We start from the raw sequence: 18,084 nt of genomic DNA on the forward strand, positions 1-18,084 counted from the left end.
GCTTTTCCTCGTTTTCCTTTTTGGCACTGCATTGATGAAGCAGATCACCTCCTGTCTGTGCATTGGCTCTACACTGTGCCCATCCTCTCCTGGTGCCAGTGTCCCCCCAGCCTGAGCCATGTTCCTCTGCACTCCAGGGGTCTCCTGCTCACCCTCCTCTGAGCTCTGTGCCCCTCTGGCCTCTCCTGCTGCCCTCTCTTGTTTGCCCACCTGTGCCATGCTGCTGCTTCCCATTCCATGCTGCTTCTGCCACCTCCAGCCTTGCCCTCAACCTGCTGCTCCTTCAGTTCTGGAGTTCCCCAGACCCTTGGCTTGTGGTGGCACCGTGCTGCTGTCAGCCTTTCACCTCCTGAGTCATGGTGCCCTGTGAGCCTGGGGGTGCATCCTCAGGCCGTGCCAGGCTGGCCCTGCTCTCCTCTGCTGTGAGCCGACACGCTCCCAAACATTCAATGCCCTGCAAGTTCTGCAGCAGGAATGAGTCACTGTTACGCAGGCTGGGCTGGGGGGAGCGCAGCCCTCGTGCTCCCCCGGGGGTGCAGTGCAGTCTCTGTTGCTGTCTGTGCTGCTCTAATTTATTCCTATTGATCTCTGCTCGGGCTGGCTCACACAGAGCGCTCGCTGAGCCCCTCTGGCCGCCGAGACGCTGGGCACGAGCTGCTGCTGCTGCTGCTGCTGCTGCTGCTGCTGCTGCTGCTGCTGCTGCTGCTGCTGCTGCTGCTGCTGCTGCTGCTTTGGAAATGGTGCTTTTTTCCTCAGGGTCCCACCTTCCATGCATGTGTTGTCATGCTGAGCAGTGGGAGCAGATGCTTTCTGCATTACAGGCTGTGCTGCATGCGTGGGGAGCGGCTCCGCTGTCCCCACCACCTGCCAGCGTCTCAGTGTGCCTTGGAGAAACCTCTGAGAGGTTTTCCATCCCTGCCCTGCTCTCCTCCTGCCCCTCTGTGCTGCAGCTGCACTGGGTTCAGCCTGTGTCTGCACACAGAGCCAGCCCAGCAGTGCTGAATCCCTCTCAGTCTGCCTGGGATCCCTGTGGTGCTGGCGAGGCGCTTCCAGCAGCCCTGGATTTGTGCTCCCCATTGCAGCACTGCCCAGTCTCATGTGGGCACAAGAACCAGCCTCAAGCTGACGCTCAAACCCCTTTGTGCTGGGAATCTGCTCCTGCTCAGGCTGCTGCTGTGCTGAAAGGCAGGAGCAGCTCCCAGCCCAGCTCCTGCTTTCCCCTTTAAGCCTGCACGCGGTTCCTGCTGGCGTCAGCGCGAGGGAAGAGCCGAGCAGGATCCCCGAATTAAACCAGGGCTGATGCTCGGCAGCTTTGCAGAAGGGCTGAAGCAAGCAGCAAACAAGCTGCTTAAAAATAGCTGCATGGAGGTGTGGCTCATCCTGGGCTCATGGAGCATCCGTGGGCTGCCCTAGTCTTCCTCCCACTGGGATCTGTGTGCATGGTCCAGGCATCACCCTGAGGGCTCCCTGCCTGCACACCCTCCAGCTCTGGGTTTGTGCTTGCTCAAGGGGTTTTAGTGTCAAATAAGCTTTTTCTGTCAGCAGAGGTGGGTAACACTGAGGGAGTTTCTCTCTGGTCGCTCCATGTTGCTGCAAGGTGTTCCAGAGGTGCAGTTAATTGGAGGCACAGGAGCTGAGATCTCTGTGCAGGGACACCTTTAAATTTGCTGCAAATCTGATTTGAGTAAAACCCTCTGGGCTGGAATAACACACGTGCAGCTCTGTGAGCCTGGGGCCAGCCCAGTGCCAGGCAGGGCTCAGGATGGGAAGTGGATAATGGGAGCAGCTCTGTCTCCAACCTCTGCTTGGGTTTCAGACCCAATTAAGGATCTTGCTTATTATATGGTTCCTCCACATTGCCTGAGGATTGTGCCACTCAGGGCACTGGGGGCTGCCACACTCCCCACACGGGGGTACCAGCACTGGAGCTATAGAATCACAGAATCATGGAATGGTTTGGGTTGGAAAGGAGCTCAGAGCTCATCTCCACCCCCTGCCATGGGCAGGTCACCTTCTACTGGACCTCTGGCTTGCTCCAGGTCCCATCCAGCTGGCCTTGAACCCTTCCCAGCAGGAATCTCGAGCCCGAGTCCTCAGCTGCCTCCCCATAGCGAGCGAGAACGCGGCAGCCGCTTTCCAATTTATTTTTATCTTGTTGATCACATGCTTTGTAATGTTAAATGTTCTGTGGAGGAGGAAATTTCTGCAACTGCAGAATGAATAGGAGTTTAGGGGGTTTCGGTTGAACTTGATAATCAATTTTTGCAAATCCCAGGCTCGTGCTGACAACCTGCAGCAGCCAAGGGATATTAATGAAAATGTTCCCATTCTAATTGTGGCTCCGTACGTGCGGAGCAGCCGTGGGCATCCTGTGCCTCAGGGACTCTGTTTGGTGGCACCAGCCAAGATGTGACCCCTTGAGTGTCTCTATGCTTTGGGGCATGGCTGGGGGAAGCTAGGCCTGGCTGAGCAGGGTTTAAGCAGCTTGGAGAGTCTGGGGAGGAGCAGGGAGGTGCTGCACACACGGATCAGGTGTCCTGTCCCCTGGCAGGACACACAGCACAGCTCCCAGAGCCACCCCAGCAAAGTTGTCTTCCCGTAAGCACACTGGATTTAATTTTATTTTAAGCCATTAAAAAACTGTGCTAGGATCTGATTTCATCTTCCAGCTCTGTTACAGCTGCCAGGATGACCAAAATGTGGTTTCAGAGTAGACTGGGATTCGCCTTCAGTGCAGACATGTTTCCAGGGCTTGCATTTCATAGAGTTATGGAATGGTTTGGGTTGGGAAGGACCTTAAGGCTCATCTCATCCCACCCCCTGCCAGGTTGGATGGTGCTTGGAGCAACCTGGGCTGGTGGAAGGTGTCCCTGTCCATGGAGGTGGGACTGGGGGAGCTTCAAGGTTCCTTCCTGCCTTCATTCCATGGTTGTGTGGCTGTGGTTTGGGGGTGGTTGCTCTTGTCTCTGTCTTTGCAGCTGGATGATTTAGGAGACAAGTGTCAGGCTGTTTGGGATGACAAACCAGACACCCCTGGGGTTTCTTCCTCCCCTCCTCTCGTGTTTGTTTGGGATTTTTTTAGAGGGTTGCAGAAAACCTAAGGGCAGGTGAGTGCTCTGGGTCAGGTGGGAGCAGCCAATTTGGGAGGAGAGGGCCAGCCTGCTGCTCCCCACTCCTGTTTGGCTGCAGCCTCCTTGCTTTGATGGTGATGGTGGTGATGATGATGGGTGTGATGGCCACATTTCTGAGCTGTCAGCCTGTATCTTTCAGCTCTCCTTGTGTCTGTGCTGTGATGGTGCCAGTCTGAGTAGGCTCCTCCAGGCACCCTGGCATGGGATGGAGGCTCCTAAAGCTGCATGGGAGGTGCAGCACTGGCTGTGGTTCCTCAAAGGGTCTGTTCCCTCTTTCCTGTGCTGCTCTTTGGTGGTGGAGGAGAATGGGAGACTGTTGGGAGGAGCAGGAGTAGGGCGTGGGCTGGCTGTACCCTGAGCACTGTGAGCCTGGGTGGCTGCTCCAGGTGCCAGTGCTCCCACTGCAGGGATCCCTCATCCAGCACTGGGATCCCTCATCCAGCACTGGGAACCCTCACCCAGCTCTGGGATCCCTCACCCAACACTGGGATCCATCACCCAGCACTGGGATCCCTCATCCAGCACTGGGAACCCTCACCCAGCACTGGGAACCCTCACCCAGCTCTGGGATCCCTCACCCAGCACTGGGATCCCTCACCCAGCACTGGGAACCCTCACCCAGCTCTGGGATCCATCACCCAGCACTGGGATCCCTCACCCAGCACTGGGATCCCTCACCCAGCCCCGGGATCCCTCACCCAGCACTGGGATCCCTCACCCAGCCCCTGGATCCCTCACCCAGCCCCGGGATCCCTCACCCAACACTGGGATCCATCACCCAGCACTGGGATCCCTCACCCAGCACTGGGATCCCTCACCCAGCACTGGGAACCCTCACCCAGCACTGGGAACCATCACCCCACACTGGGATCCCTCACCCAGCACTGGGATCCCTCACCCAGCCCCAGGATCCCTCACCCAGCCCCTGGATCCCTCACCCAGCCCCAGGATCCCTCACCCAGCCCCTGGATCCCTCACCCAGCCCCTGGATCCCTCACCCAGCCCCTGGATCCCTCACCCAGCCCTAGGGTCCCTCACCCAGCCCCAGGATCCCTCACCCAGCCCCAGGATCCCTCACCCAGCCCCTGGATCCCTCACCCAGCCCCAGGGTCCCTCACCCAACCCCAGGGTCCCTCACCCAGCCCCAGGGTCCCTGACCCAGCCCCAGGGTCCCTGACCCAGCCCCAGGGTCCCTCACCCAGCCCCAGGATCCCTCACCCAGCCCCAGGATCCCTCACCCAGCCCCAGGATCCCTCACCCAGCCCCAGGGTCCCTGACCCAGCCCCAGGATCCCTCACCCAGCACTGGGATCCCTCACCCAGCCCCGGGATCCCTCACCCAGCCCCAGGGTCCCTCACCCAGCCCCAGGGTCCCTCACCCAACCCCAGGGTCCCTCACCCAGCCCCAGGGTCCCTGACCCAGCCCCAGGATCCCTCACCCAGCCCCAGGATCCCTCACCCAGCTCTGGGATCCCTCACCCAGCCCCAGGATCCCTCACCCAGCCCCAGGGTCCCTCACCCAGCCCCAGGATCCCTCACCCAGCTCTGGGATCCCTCACCCAGCCCCGGGGTCCCTCACCCAGCCCCAGGATCCCTCACCCAGCCCCAGGATCCCTCACCCAGCCCCAGGATCCCTCACCCAGCACTGGGATCCCTCACCCAGCCCCAGGGTCCCTCACCCAGCCCCAGGGTCCCTCACCCAGCCCCAGGGTCCCTCACCCAGCCCCAGGGTCCCTCACCCCTCTCGAGCTTTCCGGAGCTCCCAGAGCTCAGTCAGGAGCCCAGGTCTCAGGCGTGGCTGCCAGCCCCGTGGCTGATGGCTCTGTGCCTGTGTCCCTGTGTCCCTGTCCCACAGAGAAGCAGGGTCCTGAGAGGAAGAGGATCAAGAAGGAGCCCGCCAGCAGGAAGCCAGGGCTGCTCTTCGGGATGGGCCTCTCGGGGATCCGGGCTGGGTACCCGCTCTCCGAGCGCCAGCAGGTCGCTCTCCTCATGCAGATGACAGCAGAAGAGTCTGCAAACAGCCCAGGTGAGCCTGGGGAGGGAGCTGCTTCTGCAGCCAGAGGTTCTCAGACATCTGGAGTTCCCAGCTCTTGGGGTCACCAGAGGTGCAGCAGCGGGGCTGAGCTGCCGCCCTGGCACGGTGCAGGGGATGGTTTGCTGCTCTCTGGGGTCTCACTGCCCCCACAGGGTGGGAGCTCCAGGTATGCTGTCACTGGGATCTGCACGTGGCTCTGGCTGTCCCTCCTTTTCCCAGTGTCCCCCAGTCCAGCCCACCCTGGCTGCTTAGCTTGAGCTTTGGTTCCATGGGAGCCTCCCCCACCTCAGCTGTTTCCCATTGGCTGTCTCAGTAAAGGAGGATTGTGAATAAAGACAAAATATCATCCTCTGTAGGTTTTTTAATATTTCTTCTCTTTCAAGGGGATGAGATGTGTGACCACCCCAGCTGTAACTTGAGTTGTGGAGCAGCTGGAATGTGTTTACCACGGATTTTGTGTTTTAGCAATTTTTATCTGTCACAAACATGCCCCCCCCACCCTCGTTTTTAGAGGCTCTGTGCTATTCATGTGCTCACATCCTCATCCTACACACAACACTGCAGCTTTTAGCCAAAAAACCACCAATCTCACTCATTGTATTGCTGTGATTTGGGAAAGGGAAAAGGCTGCAGAGCGTTCCAGTGCTCTCCCAGGAAATGCAGGCTCCTCCCAAGGCCGTCAGACCTCACATGTGCCTGGTAAAAAGCCACTTCCCTGGGGAACTGAGGTTGGAGGGTGAGGAGCTGCATTGTCTGCTGCCAGATCACGGGATTGCCCACAGTGTTTGCCAGGACTGCAGCTCTCCAGTGGGTCTGGCAGCCCGTGATCCCCATCTCCGTGGGACACACACAGGCTGCTCTGTTCACATCCCCTCCAGAGCCTGGGTTGCCTCTTGCCTCCTCCTGAATATTTTGGGAAGAGCCGAAACGTGATGCACGAGCTCCCTCTAAGGGCACAGGAATTCTGTAGCGTGGCAATCCCTGACGCTGCTTCTCTCCTCCCTGCAGTTGACACAACACCAAAGCATCCCTCTCAGTCTACAGTTTGTCAGAAGGGAACTCCCAACTCTGCCTCCAAAACCAAAGATAAAGTAAATAAGAGAAACGAGCGAGGGGAGACGCGGCTGCATCGCGCTGCCATCCGCGGCGACGCCCGGCGCATCAAGGAGCTCATCATCGAGGGTGCAGATGTCAATGTGAAGGACTTTGCAGGTAACAGCTCAGGAATCCCAGCTTTGTTCTCACCTGATTCCATCTTCCACCTCCAGGAATCACTCCCAGCAGAAAAAGTAGTTTGTTTCTAACATGCCCTTGGAAAGAGGGGATTTGCCAGAAATTGTGATTTTGCTCTTTAAAAAAATAAAATTTAAAAATCCAGACAATAACAAAAAGTCACATTAAGAACTCTCCCAAAGCATCAGTTTTCTTGGAGTTTGGGAGCAGCATTCCCAGGCAGTCCAGTCTGCTGGAGGTGGTGAAGCTGGGCTGGGCAGGATGCAGAGAATCCCTGGAGCTGTTGTGGTTCCACACACCAAAACTGGCCAGGCCACTCCAGACCATTTCCTTCTGCCCTTCCACGGGGATGCTGTGCTGGAAGTCTGGAAGGGGATTTGCAAAGGGAGGTGGGCTGGTTGAGCTCTGGTTTTTCTTTAAATAGAAGGAATTATGTGCCCAGAAATACTGCTGAGAGTGGGTTTGTGAAGTCATCGCTCTGGAGTTGGGGGCCTGATGCCTGTGAATTTTTGGGAGTTGTTTTTAAGGACTGAATGTGTGGGTGCTGCTGATGGGGGGAGGGAATGTGAAGGGCAAGGTTAGGCTCCCACCAGGCACCCACGTTGGAACTGTTGACCATCCTGACCCTCAGCTCAGGAGTAGTACCACCTCCACCTCCTCCACCTCCTCCTCAGCAGTGCTGCCAAGCTCCTGCTTGGGGTGGTGGGATGAGATGGGAGCAGCCCTGAGTCCTGCAGGGAACAGGCAGCCATGGGATGCTGCTGAAGGGATGATGCTGCTGAAGGGGTGATGAAGGTGCCATTTGGTGGGGCTGGATCAGCCTTGCTCCAGCAAGCCCCAGAGCTTGACTTTGCTGTTCTCTTGGCATGATTTTGGGGCTATAAATAGACATGGCTGTTCCTCCACCCGTATGATTAATCCCAGTGCCAGACTGGAGTATCAGCTGTGATTAATTCTGGGCACAGGTGCCCCCTCCAAAGGCTCCAAGTGAAGGTAACAGGACGTGCTCCCACATCACTATCAGCAAAACACCACAGCACCCGACTGGGGAGCTTCAGAACAGGCTCTGCTCAAAAACAGCCTCTTGGAACACAAGAAAATATTTTGTTCTGTGCTCTTCAGAGATTTGTTTGAGAACTGGAGCTGCCAGTACTAAGGAGCTGCTGTTTGGTTTCACCCCCAAGGCCAGGCCAGTGTTGCTGTGTTTGGAGAGAACACAGAAAATCTGTGTGAGGGCTCAGTTCTGAGCTCAGCCTGCTCTGGGTTTCACTTACAGAGGGATTGGAAACTAAAGCCAAACCTAACAGAGTTTAAGAGAAGGCTGGAGAGGTTTCACAAGACCATGGAGTGGCAGAACAAGTGGGAATGGCCTTAAGGTGACATAGGGCAGGGTTAGAAGGGATTTTAGGAAGAAATTCTTCCTGTGAGGGTGGACAGGCCCTGGCACAGGTAGCTCAGAGAAGCTGTGGCTGCCCCATTGCTGGAAGCATTGAAGGCCAGATTGAAGGGGACTTGGAGCAACCTGGAATAGTGGAATGAGATGGGGGGTGGGACTGGATGAGCTTTAAGATCCCTTCCAACCCAAACCATTTCTTGATGATATAAAGGGGAACAGATCTAAGACCTGCCTTTCACATGACATCAGCAGTTCTTTATTTCCCATATAAAACTGTCCATTTCCAGGGGCTGTGTCAGGTCTGGCAGATGCTCATGACCAGTGGGAGAAGTGGGGCTGATTCTATGACAGCCTGGCAGGAGCAGCAGGGCAGAGCTGCAGATTCCTTCCTGCTGTGTGCCATGGCTGGCTAACACAGCCAAATTCAGCCATCAGAGCATCACAGCCCTGACCACACTGAGCCTGCCTGTGGCTCAGTGTCACTGTGGAGGTGCTGCTGTGTGGGAGCCCTGGCCTCCTTGGGGGTCTCAAAACCCCCCTGGCAAGGGTCTCAAAGACCTCTGAGTGAGACCCTGGTGTCACAGGTGCTGAATTCTAACCCCTGGGGGAACTTACCAACATGGAAAGAATGGAAACAAGCCACCAAAATTAGTGAAGTGTAAATTAGATTGTTAGAACGTAGATAAATAGACTTTTGGGAATGTTTATGATAAGGGACACGTGGCCAAGATGGAGAATTTGGGGAGTGGACACCTTTTCCTCCTTTTTCTCCATGTCATCCATGTTGGGTGACACACTGGCACTCTTGGATTGGATGAGGTCAGGGCTGGACCATTTAATAAAATTGTATTGTATTGGGAAAATTTTGTAAACATGTAATACATAATACAAACTATATAAGATCAGCCCTGCCTTCAGCAGGCAGATCCCACCATGGATGCCAGGCTGAGCAAACCCTGAGATAAGAAACAATAAACAATCCTTGGAAAAAGAAAAAACCACCTCCAGCAATCTCTCTTCAGCTGCTTCAGAGAAAACCAGGGTTTGAACCACCTCATGTCCCTCTGGGGTGATCTGGGGACAGAGGAGGAACCCCAGAGTGGGTCAGTGTGTCCTGAGTGTCCCTGTCCTTGCAGGCTGGACGGCGCTGCACGAGGCCTGCAACAGGGGCTACTACGACGTGGCCAAGCAGCTGCTGGCAGCAGGAGCCGAGGTCAACACCAAGGGGCTGGACGATGACACCCCCCTGCACGACGCCGCCAACAACGGCCACTTCAAGGTCAGGGGCTGGCAGTCACTGCTCTGCTCTCCATGGCTCTTCTGCAAACTTGTGCTTCCAGCAGACCTGTGGGAAAACACAGATGATGGGGAGTTTTGTCTGATTTCCCATGCAGCGGGAAGGAATTTGTGTTCAAGGTTGGATGGGGTTTGGAGCAGTTTGGGTTACTGGAAGGTTTTCCTGCCCATGGTATGGGATGGGCTTGAAGGTCCCTTCCAGCTTAAATTATTCCCTGATTGTGTGAATTTCCCTGTCTCAGAGCTGTTGAGTGTTTTAATTGGTGCTCCTCTGCACAGGGGATAGTGCATTCTTCTGGAACTGGGACAGGAGAATGACTTTGTGCCTTGTTCTTCCCCCTGCTTTCCTGCCCAGGTTGGTTCTTAGAATCACATGATAATTAATGCTGGAAAAGATCTCCACAGTCATCAAGCCCAGCTATTAACCTGATGCTGCCAGAGCACCACTCAACCCTGTCCCTAAATGTTTCTTGAACCCTTTCAGAGATGGGGATTCCACCACATCCCTGGGAATGTTGCTGGGGCTTCTCTCTTATGTTAGCACCACAAAGCATGTCTTGAAGACACCACTCTTTTAGTTATGTATGAAAATCATGCAAAAAAAACCTGGAATCAAAACACTGTGAGCATTTTCAAGCCTCAGTTTCTCTTTTCAGGTGGTGAAATTGTTGCTGCATTATGGAGGGAATCCTCATCAAAGCAACAGGAAGGGTGAGACACCTTTGAAAGTAGCGAATTCTCCCACCATGGTGAACCTGCTCCTGGGGAAGACCACGTACCCCTCCAGTGAAGAGAGCTCCACAGGTGAGACTGGCCTTTCTGTAGCCAGGGCTGGGTCAGCTGTGGTCTGCAGCTATCACATATCACCTTGAGGGGACAGTGAAGTTAGACTCCTGTCAGATGCTGCTGTGGTCAGGAGCCCACCCATAGCTGTAACCCAAATTCAGACAGCATAGCCACCAGCTACAGCTTGGGTTTTGCAATGGAAGCCAGCACTGAGATCACTTCCCTGGTGCAGTTGGGATGTAGGATTGGAAGGCAGCTGCAGGTAAATGGATGTTTTACCTTTGGAAGGTGGTAGTTCAGGGGAGAGGGGGAGGTTTGCGTGCCCACCCTGTGTTCCTGTCCTTCAGCTGTCCCAGCACTGGTGTTTCAGGTTCTGCTTCCAGACTGCCCCTGCTAGATCCTCTTCCAGCAGTGCCACCATTGTGGGGCACTTTTATTAGTGTACATCAGAACTTTCAGTCTTTTAGGGAGCCTTGACCAACGCTGTGTGCAGTCATAACGCTCTTCCAAAGTTCTCATTATACACCCAGGATGTTATTGTGAGGAACACCTCATGCAGGTCAGAGCTGGAGGAGCTTCCTTCCAAAAAGATCTCCCAACCTGGCATTCCGAGCTCTTGGCTGCCAACTTGCAAAGGCTGGGTGAGGCCAAAGGGCATCAGGGCTGTTGGCAGGGGTTGGTGTGTGCAGGAGACCAGTGATGATCCCTCCCCAGAGCCCTTGGCAGTCCTTAACTCACTGGTTTTTTCTCTCTGCAGAGACCTCAGAAGAGGAGGACGCCCCTTCCTTCGCCCCCTCCAGCTCCGTTGATGGCAATAACACAGACTCAGAGTTTGAGAAGGGTTTGAAACACAAGCCCAAGGCCCAGGAGCCCCCCAAAACCATCACCCCGGTGAAGGATGAGTATGAATTCGATGAGGACGATGAGCAGGACCGGGTCCCGCCGGTCGATGACAAACATTTGCTGAAAAAGGATTACAGGAAAGAGACTAAAGCAAACAGTTTCATTTCCATACCCAAAATGGAAGTGAAAACTTATACTAAAAATAACACAATTACACCAAAGAAAGCTGCCCACCGCATCCTGTCGGACAGCTCGGACGAGGAGGAGACCAGCGTGGCCGTGGGCACGGGGGAGAAGCTGCGCCTCTCCTCCCACTCCATATTGCCCAGCAGCAAAATTCGGGAGCCCGCCAGCACCAAGGCACCCAAGGAGAAAAGCAAAGTAAAAAAGAAGCGGAAGAAGGAGACGAAAAGCAAAGAGGTTCGGTTTGGCAAAAAAAATGACAAGTTTTGTTCCTCTGAATCAGAGAGTGAAAACGTGGAGAGTGAGGAGGATGATAGAGACTCTCTACAGAGCTCTAGCTGTGTAAAGGACTCAAGGCTAGTGCTAAAGGAATCCTCCTTGTTTAACTCTCTGTCTGCCTCATCGACCTCTTCACATGGGAGTTTAGCATCCCAGAAACATAATCCCAGTCTTACAGAGCAGCACTCCAAGCACTGGAGGACGGACAATTGGAAAACCATATCTTCTCCAGCTTGGTCAGACGTCAGTTCCCTATCGGACTCCACCAGGACGAGGCTGACCAGCGAGTCAGACTACTCGTCCGAGGACTCGAGCTTAGAGTCACTAAAGCCAGTCAGGAAGAAACCAGAGCACAAAAAGAAAAACACCCCCCACAACACTGTTTCTGAGAAAAAGAATTCATTCCATAGCAATGTGGATGGAGCAATTCCAAAGCTGGACAAGGAGGGGAAGGTTGTTAAAAAGCATAAAACAAAACACAAACATAAAAACAAGGAGAAGGGACAGTGTCCCATCAGCCAAGACATTAAAATAATCAAAACATTTTCATTTGAGTTTGAGGACTCTAAACAAAAGCCTGAGAAAGGCTTGATAGTAGAGACAGAAAATCCAGTCGAAAATAAGTTGAAAGTGTTAAAGCACGATCGGGAGCATGGTAAGAAGGAGGAAAAGCTCCCCAAAGGTAAAGCAGAGGAGAAGGAGTGGTTGTTTAAAGATGAGACTGGAAAATCCTCAAAAGAGGAGAAATCGTTAAGAAAAATCAAAGATGGTAGTAAAGACCTGAGCAAATCCTTCAGAGAAGGATTGAGTAAATCAGAAAAAGAGAAACCTGTCAAAGAGAAATCTCCCAAGGAGGAGAAGCCGAGAATACACAAGGAGGAGAGAAAGAAGAAGTCAAAGGACAAGCAGTCCAAATCCGAAAAGAAGAATGAGCTGAAGGAGGAGAAGGCTTCTAAACTAGAGAAAGAAAAATCCTTCAAGGAAGAGAAGGAAAAATGCAAAAAAGAAAAACTTTACAGGGACGAGTCTGGGTTTGATGAGTTTAATAACAAAACTCAGTTTGCCGAAAGCGAGGACACGAAGTTCAGCCTTTCGGACGATCAGCAGGAGAGGTGGTTTTCAGACTTGTCCTCTGATTCATCCTTCGATTTCAAGGGTGAGGACAGCTGGGATTCTCCAATAACAGATTTCAGGGAGATTAAAAATGACACGGTGGCAAAACTAATCATAGAACCCGTGAAAGAGGAAATTAAAGACAAGAAAAAGGAAAATAAAATTAAAGAGAAGAAGGAATACAACGAGAAGCGGAATGAAAAGGACGCTTTCTTAAAAAAGAAGGAGAGGGATTACGTGGAGAAAAGCTCCGAGAAGAAAAAGGACCAAACAGACAGACACAAAGTTACTCCCAGCTATTTGCCTGAAAAGGATAAGAAAAGGAAGGATTCTGTGGAGACGGGCAAGGAGAGGAAAGAAAAAGACACAGGTGAAACCAACAAAGACAGAAAAGATTCCTCTGACGGCTCTAAAGAGCGAAAAGATCCCAAGACGAAGCAGGAGGAGCCCTATCGAGATGACTTCAAGGAGTATGGCTGTGAAACATTCTTCAAGGATAAGTCTGACCCCGAGTTCAGTGGGAAGACCCTGGAGAGCTGGGAGAGGCACCATTCTGGGAAGGAAAAGGAGAAGAAAGATGGTCCCGATAAAGAAAAAAAGGAAAAGGTGAAACCAGAAAAATACAAGGAAAAATCCAAAGAAGGCGACAAGGAGAAAAATGAAAAAGCCGCTCCAGAGAAAATCCTGAAGGACAAAGAGCTAGAGAAGAGTTTCAAAGAGAAGAAAGAAACTAAGGAGAAGTACAAGGACCTTCACAGCAAGGACAAGGAGCGGAAGAGTTCTTTCGACCAGGTGAAGGAGAAGAAAGAGAAAAGCTTTTCCACCGACAGAGACGATTTCTCCGAGAAGAAGGACGAGAAGAAAGGCAAGGAGAAGAGCTGGTACAGCATCGCCGACATCTTCACGGACGAGAGCGAGGACGAGAGGGACGAGTACAGCCTGAGCGGGTTGAAGGTGGGCGAGGCCGGCGGCGAGCTGCACCGCCTGGACAGCCTGCAGGACAAGGACGACAGCGCCGACAAGGAGCCCTACCCCGACAAGCACCGCAAGTACTCCTCAGACAGGCAGCACTCGGAGAAGCAGAAGGATAAGGAGTCCAAGGAGAAGAAAAAGGACAAAGGGACATCGGAAGGGGGGAAGGAGAAGAAGGAGAAGAGTTCCTTTGAGAAACACAAGGAGAAGAAGGATAAGGAGTCCAGCGAGAAGTACAAGGACAGGAAGGAAAGGATGTCCATAGATTCCGCTCAGGAGAAGAAAAACAAGCAAAAGCTCCCAGAAAAGGTTGAGAAGAAGCACGCCAGCGAGGACAAGGTGAAAAGCAAACACAAGGAGAAGCCGGACAAGGAGCATTCCAAAGAGAAGAAGTCTTCAAAAGGAGGGGAGTCGGAGAAGAGCCTGCTGGAGAAACTGGAGGAGGAGGCTCTGAATGACTACAGGGATGACTCCAATGACAAAATCAGCGAGATCTCCTCTGACAGCTTCACGGACAGAGGGCAAGAGCCAGGACTCACTAGCCTCTTCGAGTCTTCTAACCTCTCTCTGACTGACGCTGCTGAAGAAAAGTTTAAGGACTCTCTCCCTTTACCCTGCCTTCAGGACAAGCTCAAGGAGAAGGAGAGGCACCGGCATTCCTCATCTTCCTCAAAGAAAAGTCACGAGAAGGAAAAAGCAAAGAAAGATAAGACAGAGAAAAAGGAAAAATCAGAAGAATTCAAGGACTCCAGCAGCAGAAAGGATTCCACTCATTATGAAAAGGATTTCTCTGTGGATGGGGAGGCTTTTGGCTCTTCCTACAACATGAAGGCAGACGCTGATGAGGAACCGGAGAAGAGCATTGATTACTTATTTTCTGAAAAGAAGGATAAAAATGATTCTGAAAGAGAGCTGTCAAAGAAGGCGGAGAAAGAAAAGGCTTACGGTTCCAGCACCATCAGCACAGCTAAAGAGAAAAAGAAGCGGGATAAACACAAGGAAAAATGGAAGGAGGAAAAGGAAAAGCATAGGGACAAACACACAGATGGTTTCTTTAAACATCACAAAGATGAGCCAAAGTCAACACTCAAAGATAAGGACGGGCCTCAAGTTACCACCTTCAAAGATAAATCCAAGGAGGACAGCCTCAAATTCGGTGAAACCAAACTGAAGGAGAAGCTCAAGGAGAATCAAGACAAAGACAAATCAGAGTCCATAAAAATAAGCAACGGGAATGAAAAAATAACCCTTTCCAAAGACAGCGGCAAGAAAGATGCCAGGCCGAGGGAGAAACTTCTGGGAGATGGTGATTTGATGATGACCAGCTTTGAGAGGATGCTGAGCCAGAAAGACCTGGAGATCGAGGAGCGCCACAAAAGGCACAAGGAGAGAATGAAGCAAATGGAGAAAATGCGGCACAGGTCTGGAGACCCCAAGTTAAAGGACAAACTCAAAAGCTCAGAGGATGTGCGCAAGAGGAGCCTGGATCTGCCCGCCAAGAAGCCGCTAGCACTGGACACGCAGCTCAAGGACAAGAAACTCAAAGAGTTGGGTCCCCTGACTCCTATCCTGTCACCAGAAAACAAGGCACAGCCTGCTGTGGGGACAGACTCCAAGGACTGGATCACGGGTCCTCAGCTGAAGGAGATCCTCCCGGCGTCTCCCCGGCCGGATCAGAACCGGCCCACGGGCGTCCCCACCCCGGCGTCCGTGGTGTCCTGCCCGAGCTACGAGGAGGTGATGCAGACGCCCAGGACGCCGTCGTGCAGCAACGAGGATTACACGGACCTGATGTTCGAGTGCGCTGACTCGCAGCACTCGCTGCCCATCTCCACCATGTCCATGAACGCCTGCTCTCCTTCCTTCTTCGACAGATACTCCAACGTTCCCAGCGGGCTCCCCGAGAACCCCAGTCAGACCCCGACTCGCACCATACCCTCCTCCAACCTCTACCGCTCCATCTCAGTGGATATCAGGAGGGCGCCCGAAGAGGAATTCAGCGTTGGAGATAAGTTTTTCAGGCAGCAGAGTGTCCCAGCTACATCGAATTATGACTCTCCAGTGCAGCATTTAATGGAGGAGAAGGTTCCCCTTCCCTCCGTTCCTGCTGAGAAGTTCCAGTGTTTGTCTCCTGGGTATTACTCCCCGGATTATGGAGTTTCCTCTCCCAAGGTGGAAGCTCTGCACTGCGCGCCGGGAGCCGTCAGCGGGGTCGCCCAGTCACCCGAAAGTGTCTTCTCTGGTTTACAAGCAAAATCCTCCCCTTCGCACAGGGACGAGCTGCTGGCTCCTTCAGTGGAAAGTGCTCTTCCCCCCGACATTGGCATGCCCTTGGATACCACAGAGGAGCAGCAAGCCACCGCCTCCATCATGCCACCAGAATCCACCTACCTGCCACCCATCGAAGAGAACCATTTTAGTTCGGGAATGCCTGAACAAAACAACATAGACTGGGACAACCCTCCTTCCCGAAACCCCGACACCGCCATTCCTCCCAGCCTGATGGGCAACCCCGCAGAGCACCCTGTCACCTGGTCCATGGGCTCGGAGCTTCTGATGAAATCTCCCCAGAGGTTTTCCGAGTCTCCTAAACCTCCGCTCTGTTCTCTAGAGCCGATTCATCCCGCGCCAGTAGCCTTCATTCCCACAGAGACTTCCTACCCCGTTTCTCCCATCTCGTACCCTCTGTCAGTGTCTGAACCGAGGCTGGAGGAAGTCAAGGAGGATGCTGAGGAAGCAGTTCCAGGAGAAATCGCGAATGCTGAAGAGCAAGCTCCGTACATGTCCCCTACTAGGTTAGACACCTTCTTCAACAACTGCAAGCCTCTTCCAGAAGAAGCACCAGAGATCCCTCCAGAGCCCCCGTGTGTGCCAGCAGAGCCTCAGGCCGAAGTCGTCGCTGCCCCAGAAAACAACTATTTGGAAAATAGCAACGCAGCACCTGCGAACGCGGAGGAGGCGGTGACGTGGCCTGACGCCTTCACCAACACCGAGGATGAGCTGGACTTCGGCCCTTTCTCACTCCCAGACCTGCCACTCCAGCCTAAGGACGTTGCAGAGACGGAGATGACGGAGGCAGAAGCGGTGGAGGAAAGCCCAGCAGCAGCAGCAGAACCGAGCGCTGGCATCATCAAAACCGGCACGTCCGTAATAGCGACCAGCGAGCCCGAGGAGCCGCCGGCCAGCCAGGCAGCGGCCACCCTGCCCACGGACACGGAGCCACCAGCAGAGGAGCAGAAACCAGAAGTGGCTACACAAGAAGCCGCCTCAGAAGCGCCGAACGCAGCTGAGGAGAAGGCAGCGGAGGACTCGGAAGCGCAGGTTTTCCAGCAGACCCCGGCCGAGCCCGCGCCACCGGAGAGCAAAGAGGCAGAGGCCGTGCAGGAGGAGCTGCCCTCGGCTGGTGGGGTGGCAGAGGGCAGCTCCCAGCCCGGCCCTGTGCCCGTGGCTGCTTCTGAGGCCGGTGTTCCCCAGGACACGGCTGCAGCCCGCGCTGGGAGCCAGCCCCCGCCAGCCCAGGCGGACGCGCCCGCTGGCAACGCTCAAGCAGAAATTGTTGAACCAGTACAAAAACCAGTAGCAGAAGCTCCCAAACCACCCAAAATAGAAGAGATTCCTCAGCGGATTACCAGGAACCGGGCTCAGATGCTCGCCAACCAAAACAAGCAGAACGCCGCCGCGTCCGAGAAGGAATTTCCTCCCGTCTCCGCGCCCGTGACGCGAGCCAAGGGCCGCATCACGGAGGAGGAGGATTCCCAGGCCCAGCACCCGCGCAAGCGCCGCTTCCAGCGCTCCAACCAGCAGCTGCAGCAGCAGATCAACACCTCCACCCAGCAGACCAGGGAGATGATCCAGCAGACACTGGCAGCTATCGTCGATGCCATCAAACTGGACGACATCGAGCCCTACCACAGTGACAGGTCCAACCCCTACTTTGAGTATCTCCAGATCAGGAAGAAGATTGAGGAGAAGCGGAAAATCCTGTGCTACATAACTCCCCAAGCTCCGCAGTGCTACGCTGAATATGTCACCTACACAGGCTCCTACCTGTTGGATGGCAAACCCCTAAGCAAGCTCCATATTCCAGTGGTGAGTCACCTTCTCTCTTTAGCCTTGGGACATGTCCCTCCTCACTGTTACAGGCTCATCCAAGTTGTCTCCCATGCCCTGTGCCCACCTTGCAATGTGCCCCAATCTGCATTTAGAGTATGACACCAAACCTGACCCTGGGTAAGTGCTTGGCTGTGTGGTAAATGCACCCCCTGATTTGCTGCATTTTTGCAGAGAAGACTTTGGGCTCTGCTGAGGGACCTGAGGTTTGGTCAGGCTTTAGAGCAAGCTTTCTAAGAATCTACTGGATTTGAGGCTGGAAGTTAAAACTGCTCTTGCAGCAGTGTAGTAACAGGATAATGAACCTGGAACATGGGAAAAAGATGACTCTTAACTCCTACCATCATTTTCCCAAGCTCTCCTCTTTGACTTGGCACTAGGATCAGCATTTCACTGCTGTGCTGCAGGAGCAGACTCACAAATACAAATGCATTGATCAACATGGGGCTGCAGGTGGTAAATCAGGATCCAGACTGGAGGAGAAGGGTCAGTGTGCCCAGGCTCCATTCCTTGCCACACACCCTGCCCTGCAGCAGGAGGGCGGGTCAGCTCTGGTTGTTCTTGCCAAGTCCTCCCCTCAGTCTGAGTGCTGGCAGCACTTTGTCCTTGGCAGAGCTTCTCCACGGGCCCCCCATGGGATATCCCTGCTGCTCTGTGGCCAGCACTCATTCTGGGGGGCTGTGCCTGCAGAGGTCCTGCTCTCACCCT

General features: G+C 53.9%; 1 protein-coding gene across 3 annotated transcripts in view; it reads left to right on the forward strand.

Annotated features, from left to right (window-relative positions):
• The window catches only part of ANKRD11 (ankyrin repeat domain containing 11), a 126,490-nt gene that overhangs the window by 105,870 nt on the left and 2,536 nt on the right, over nucleotides 1-18,084 (forward strand). For all 3 annotated transcript variants that reach the window (XM_079315952.1, XM_079315950.1, XM_079315951.1), the window contains exons 5-9: nucleotides 4,986-5,156; nucleotides 6,174-6,377; nucleotides 8,931-9,073; nucleotides 9,747-9,894; nucleotides 10,634-17,355. In XM_079315952.1, coding sequence (XP_079172078.1) covers nucleotides 4,986-5,156; nucleotides 6,174-6,377; nucleotides 8,931-9,073; nucleotides 9,747-9,894; nucleotides 10,634-17,355 — 7,388 coding nt within the window. The remainder of the gene's footprint in view (nucleotides 1-4,985; nucleotides 5,157-6,173; nucleotides 6,378-8,930; nucleotides 9,074-9,746; nucleotides 9,895-10,633; nucleotides 17,356-18,084) is intronic.

Source organism: Erithacus rubecula, assembly GCF_903797595.1.
Source record: "Erithacus rubecula genome assembly, chromosome: 12".
NCBI lineage: Eukaryota > Metazoa > Chordata > Aves > Passeriformes > Muscicapidae > Erithacus > Erithacus rubecula.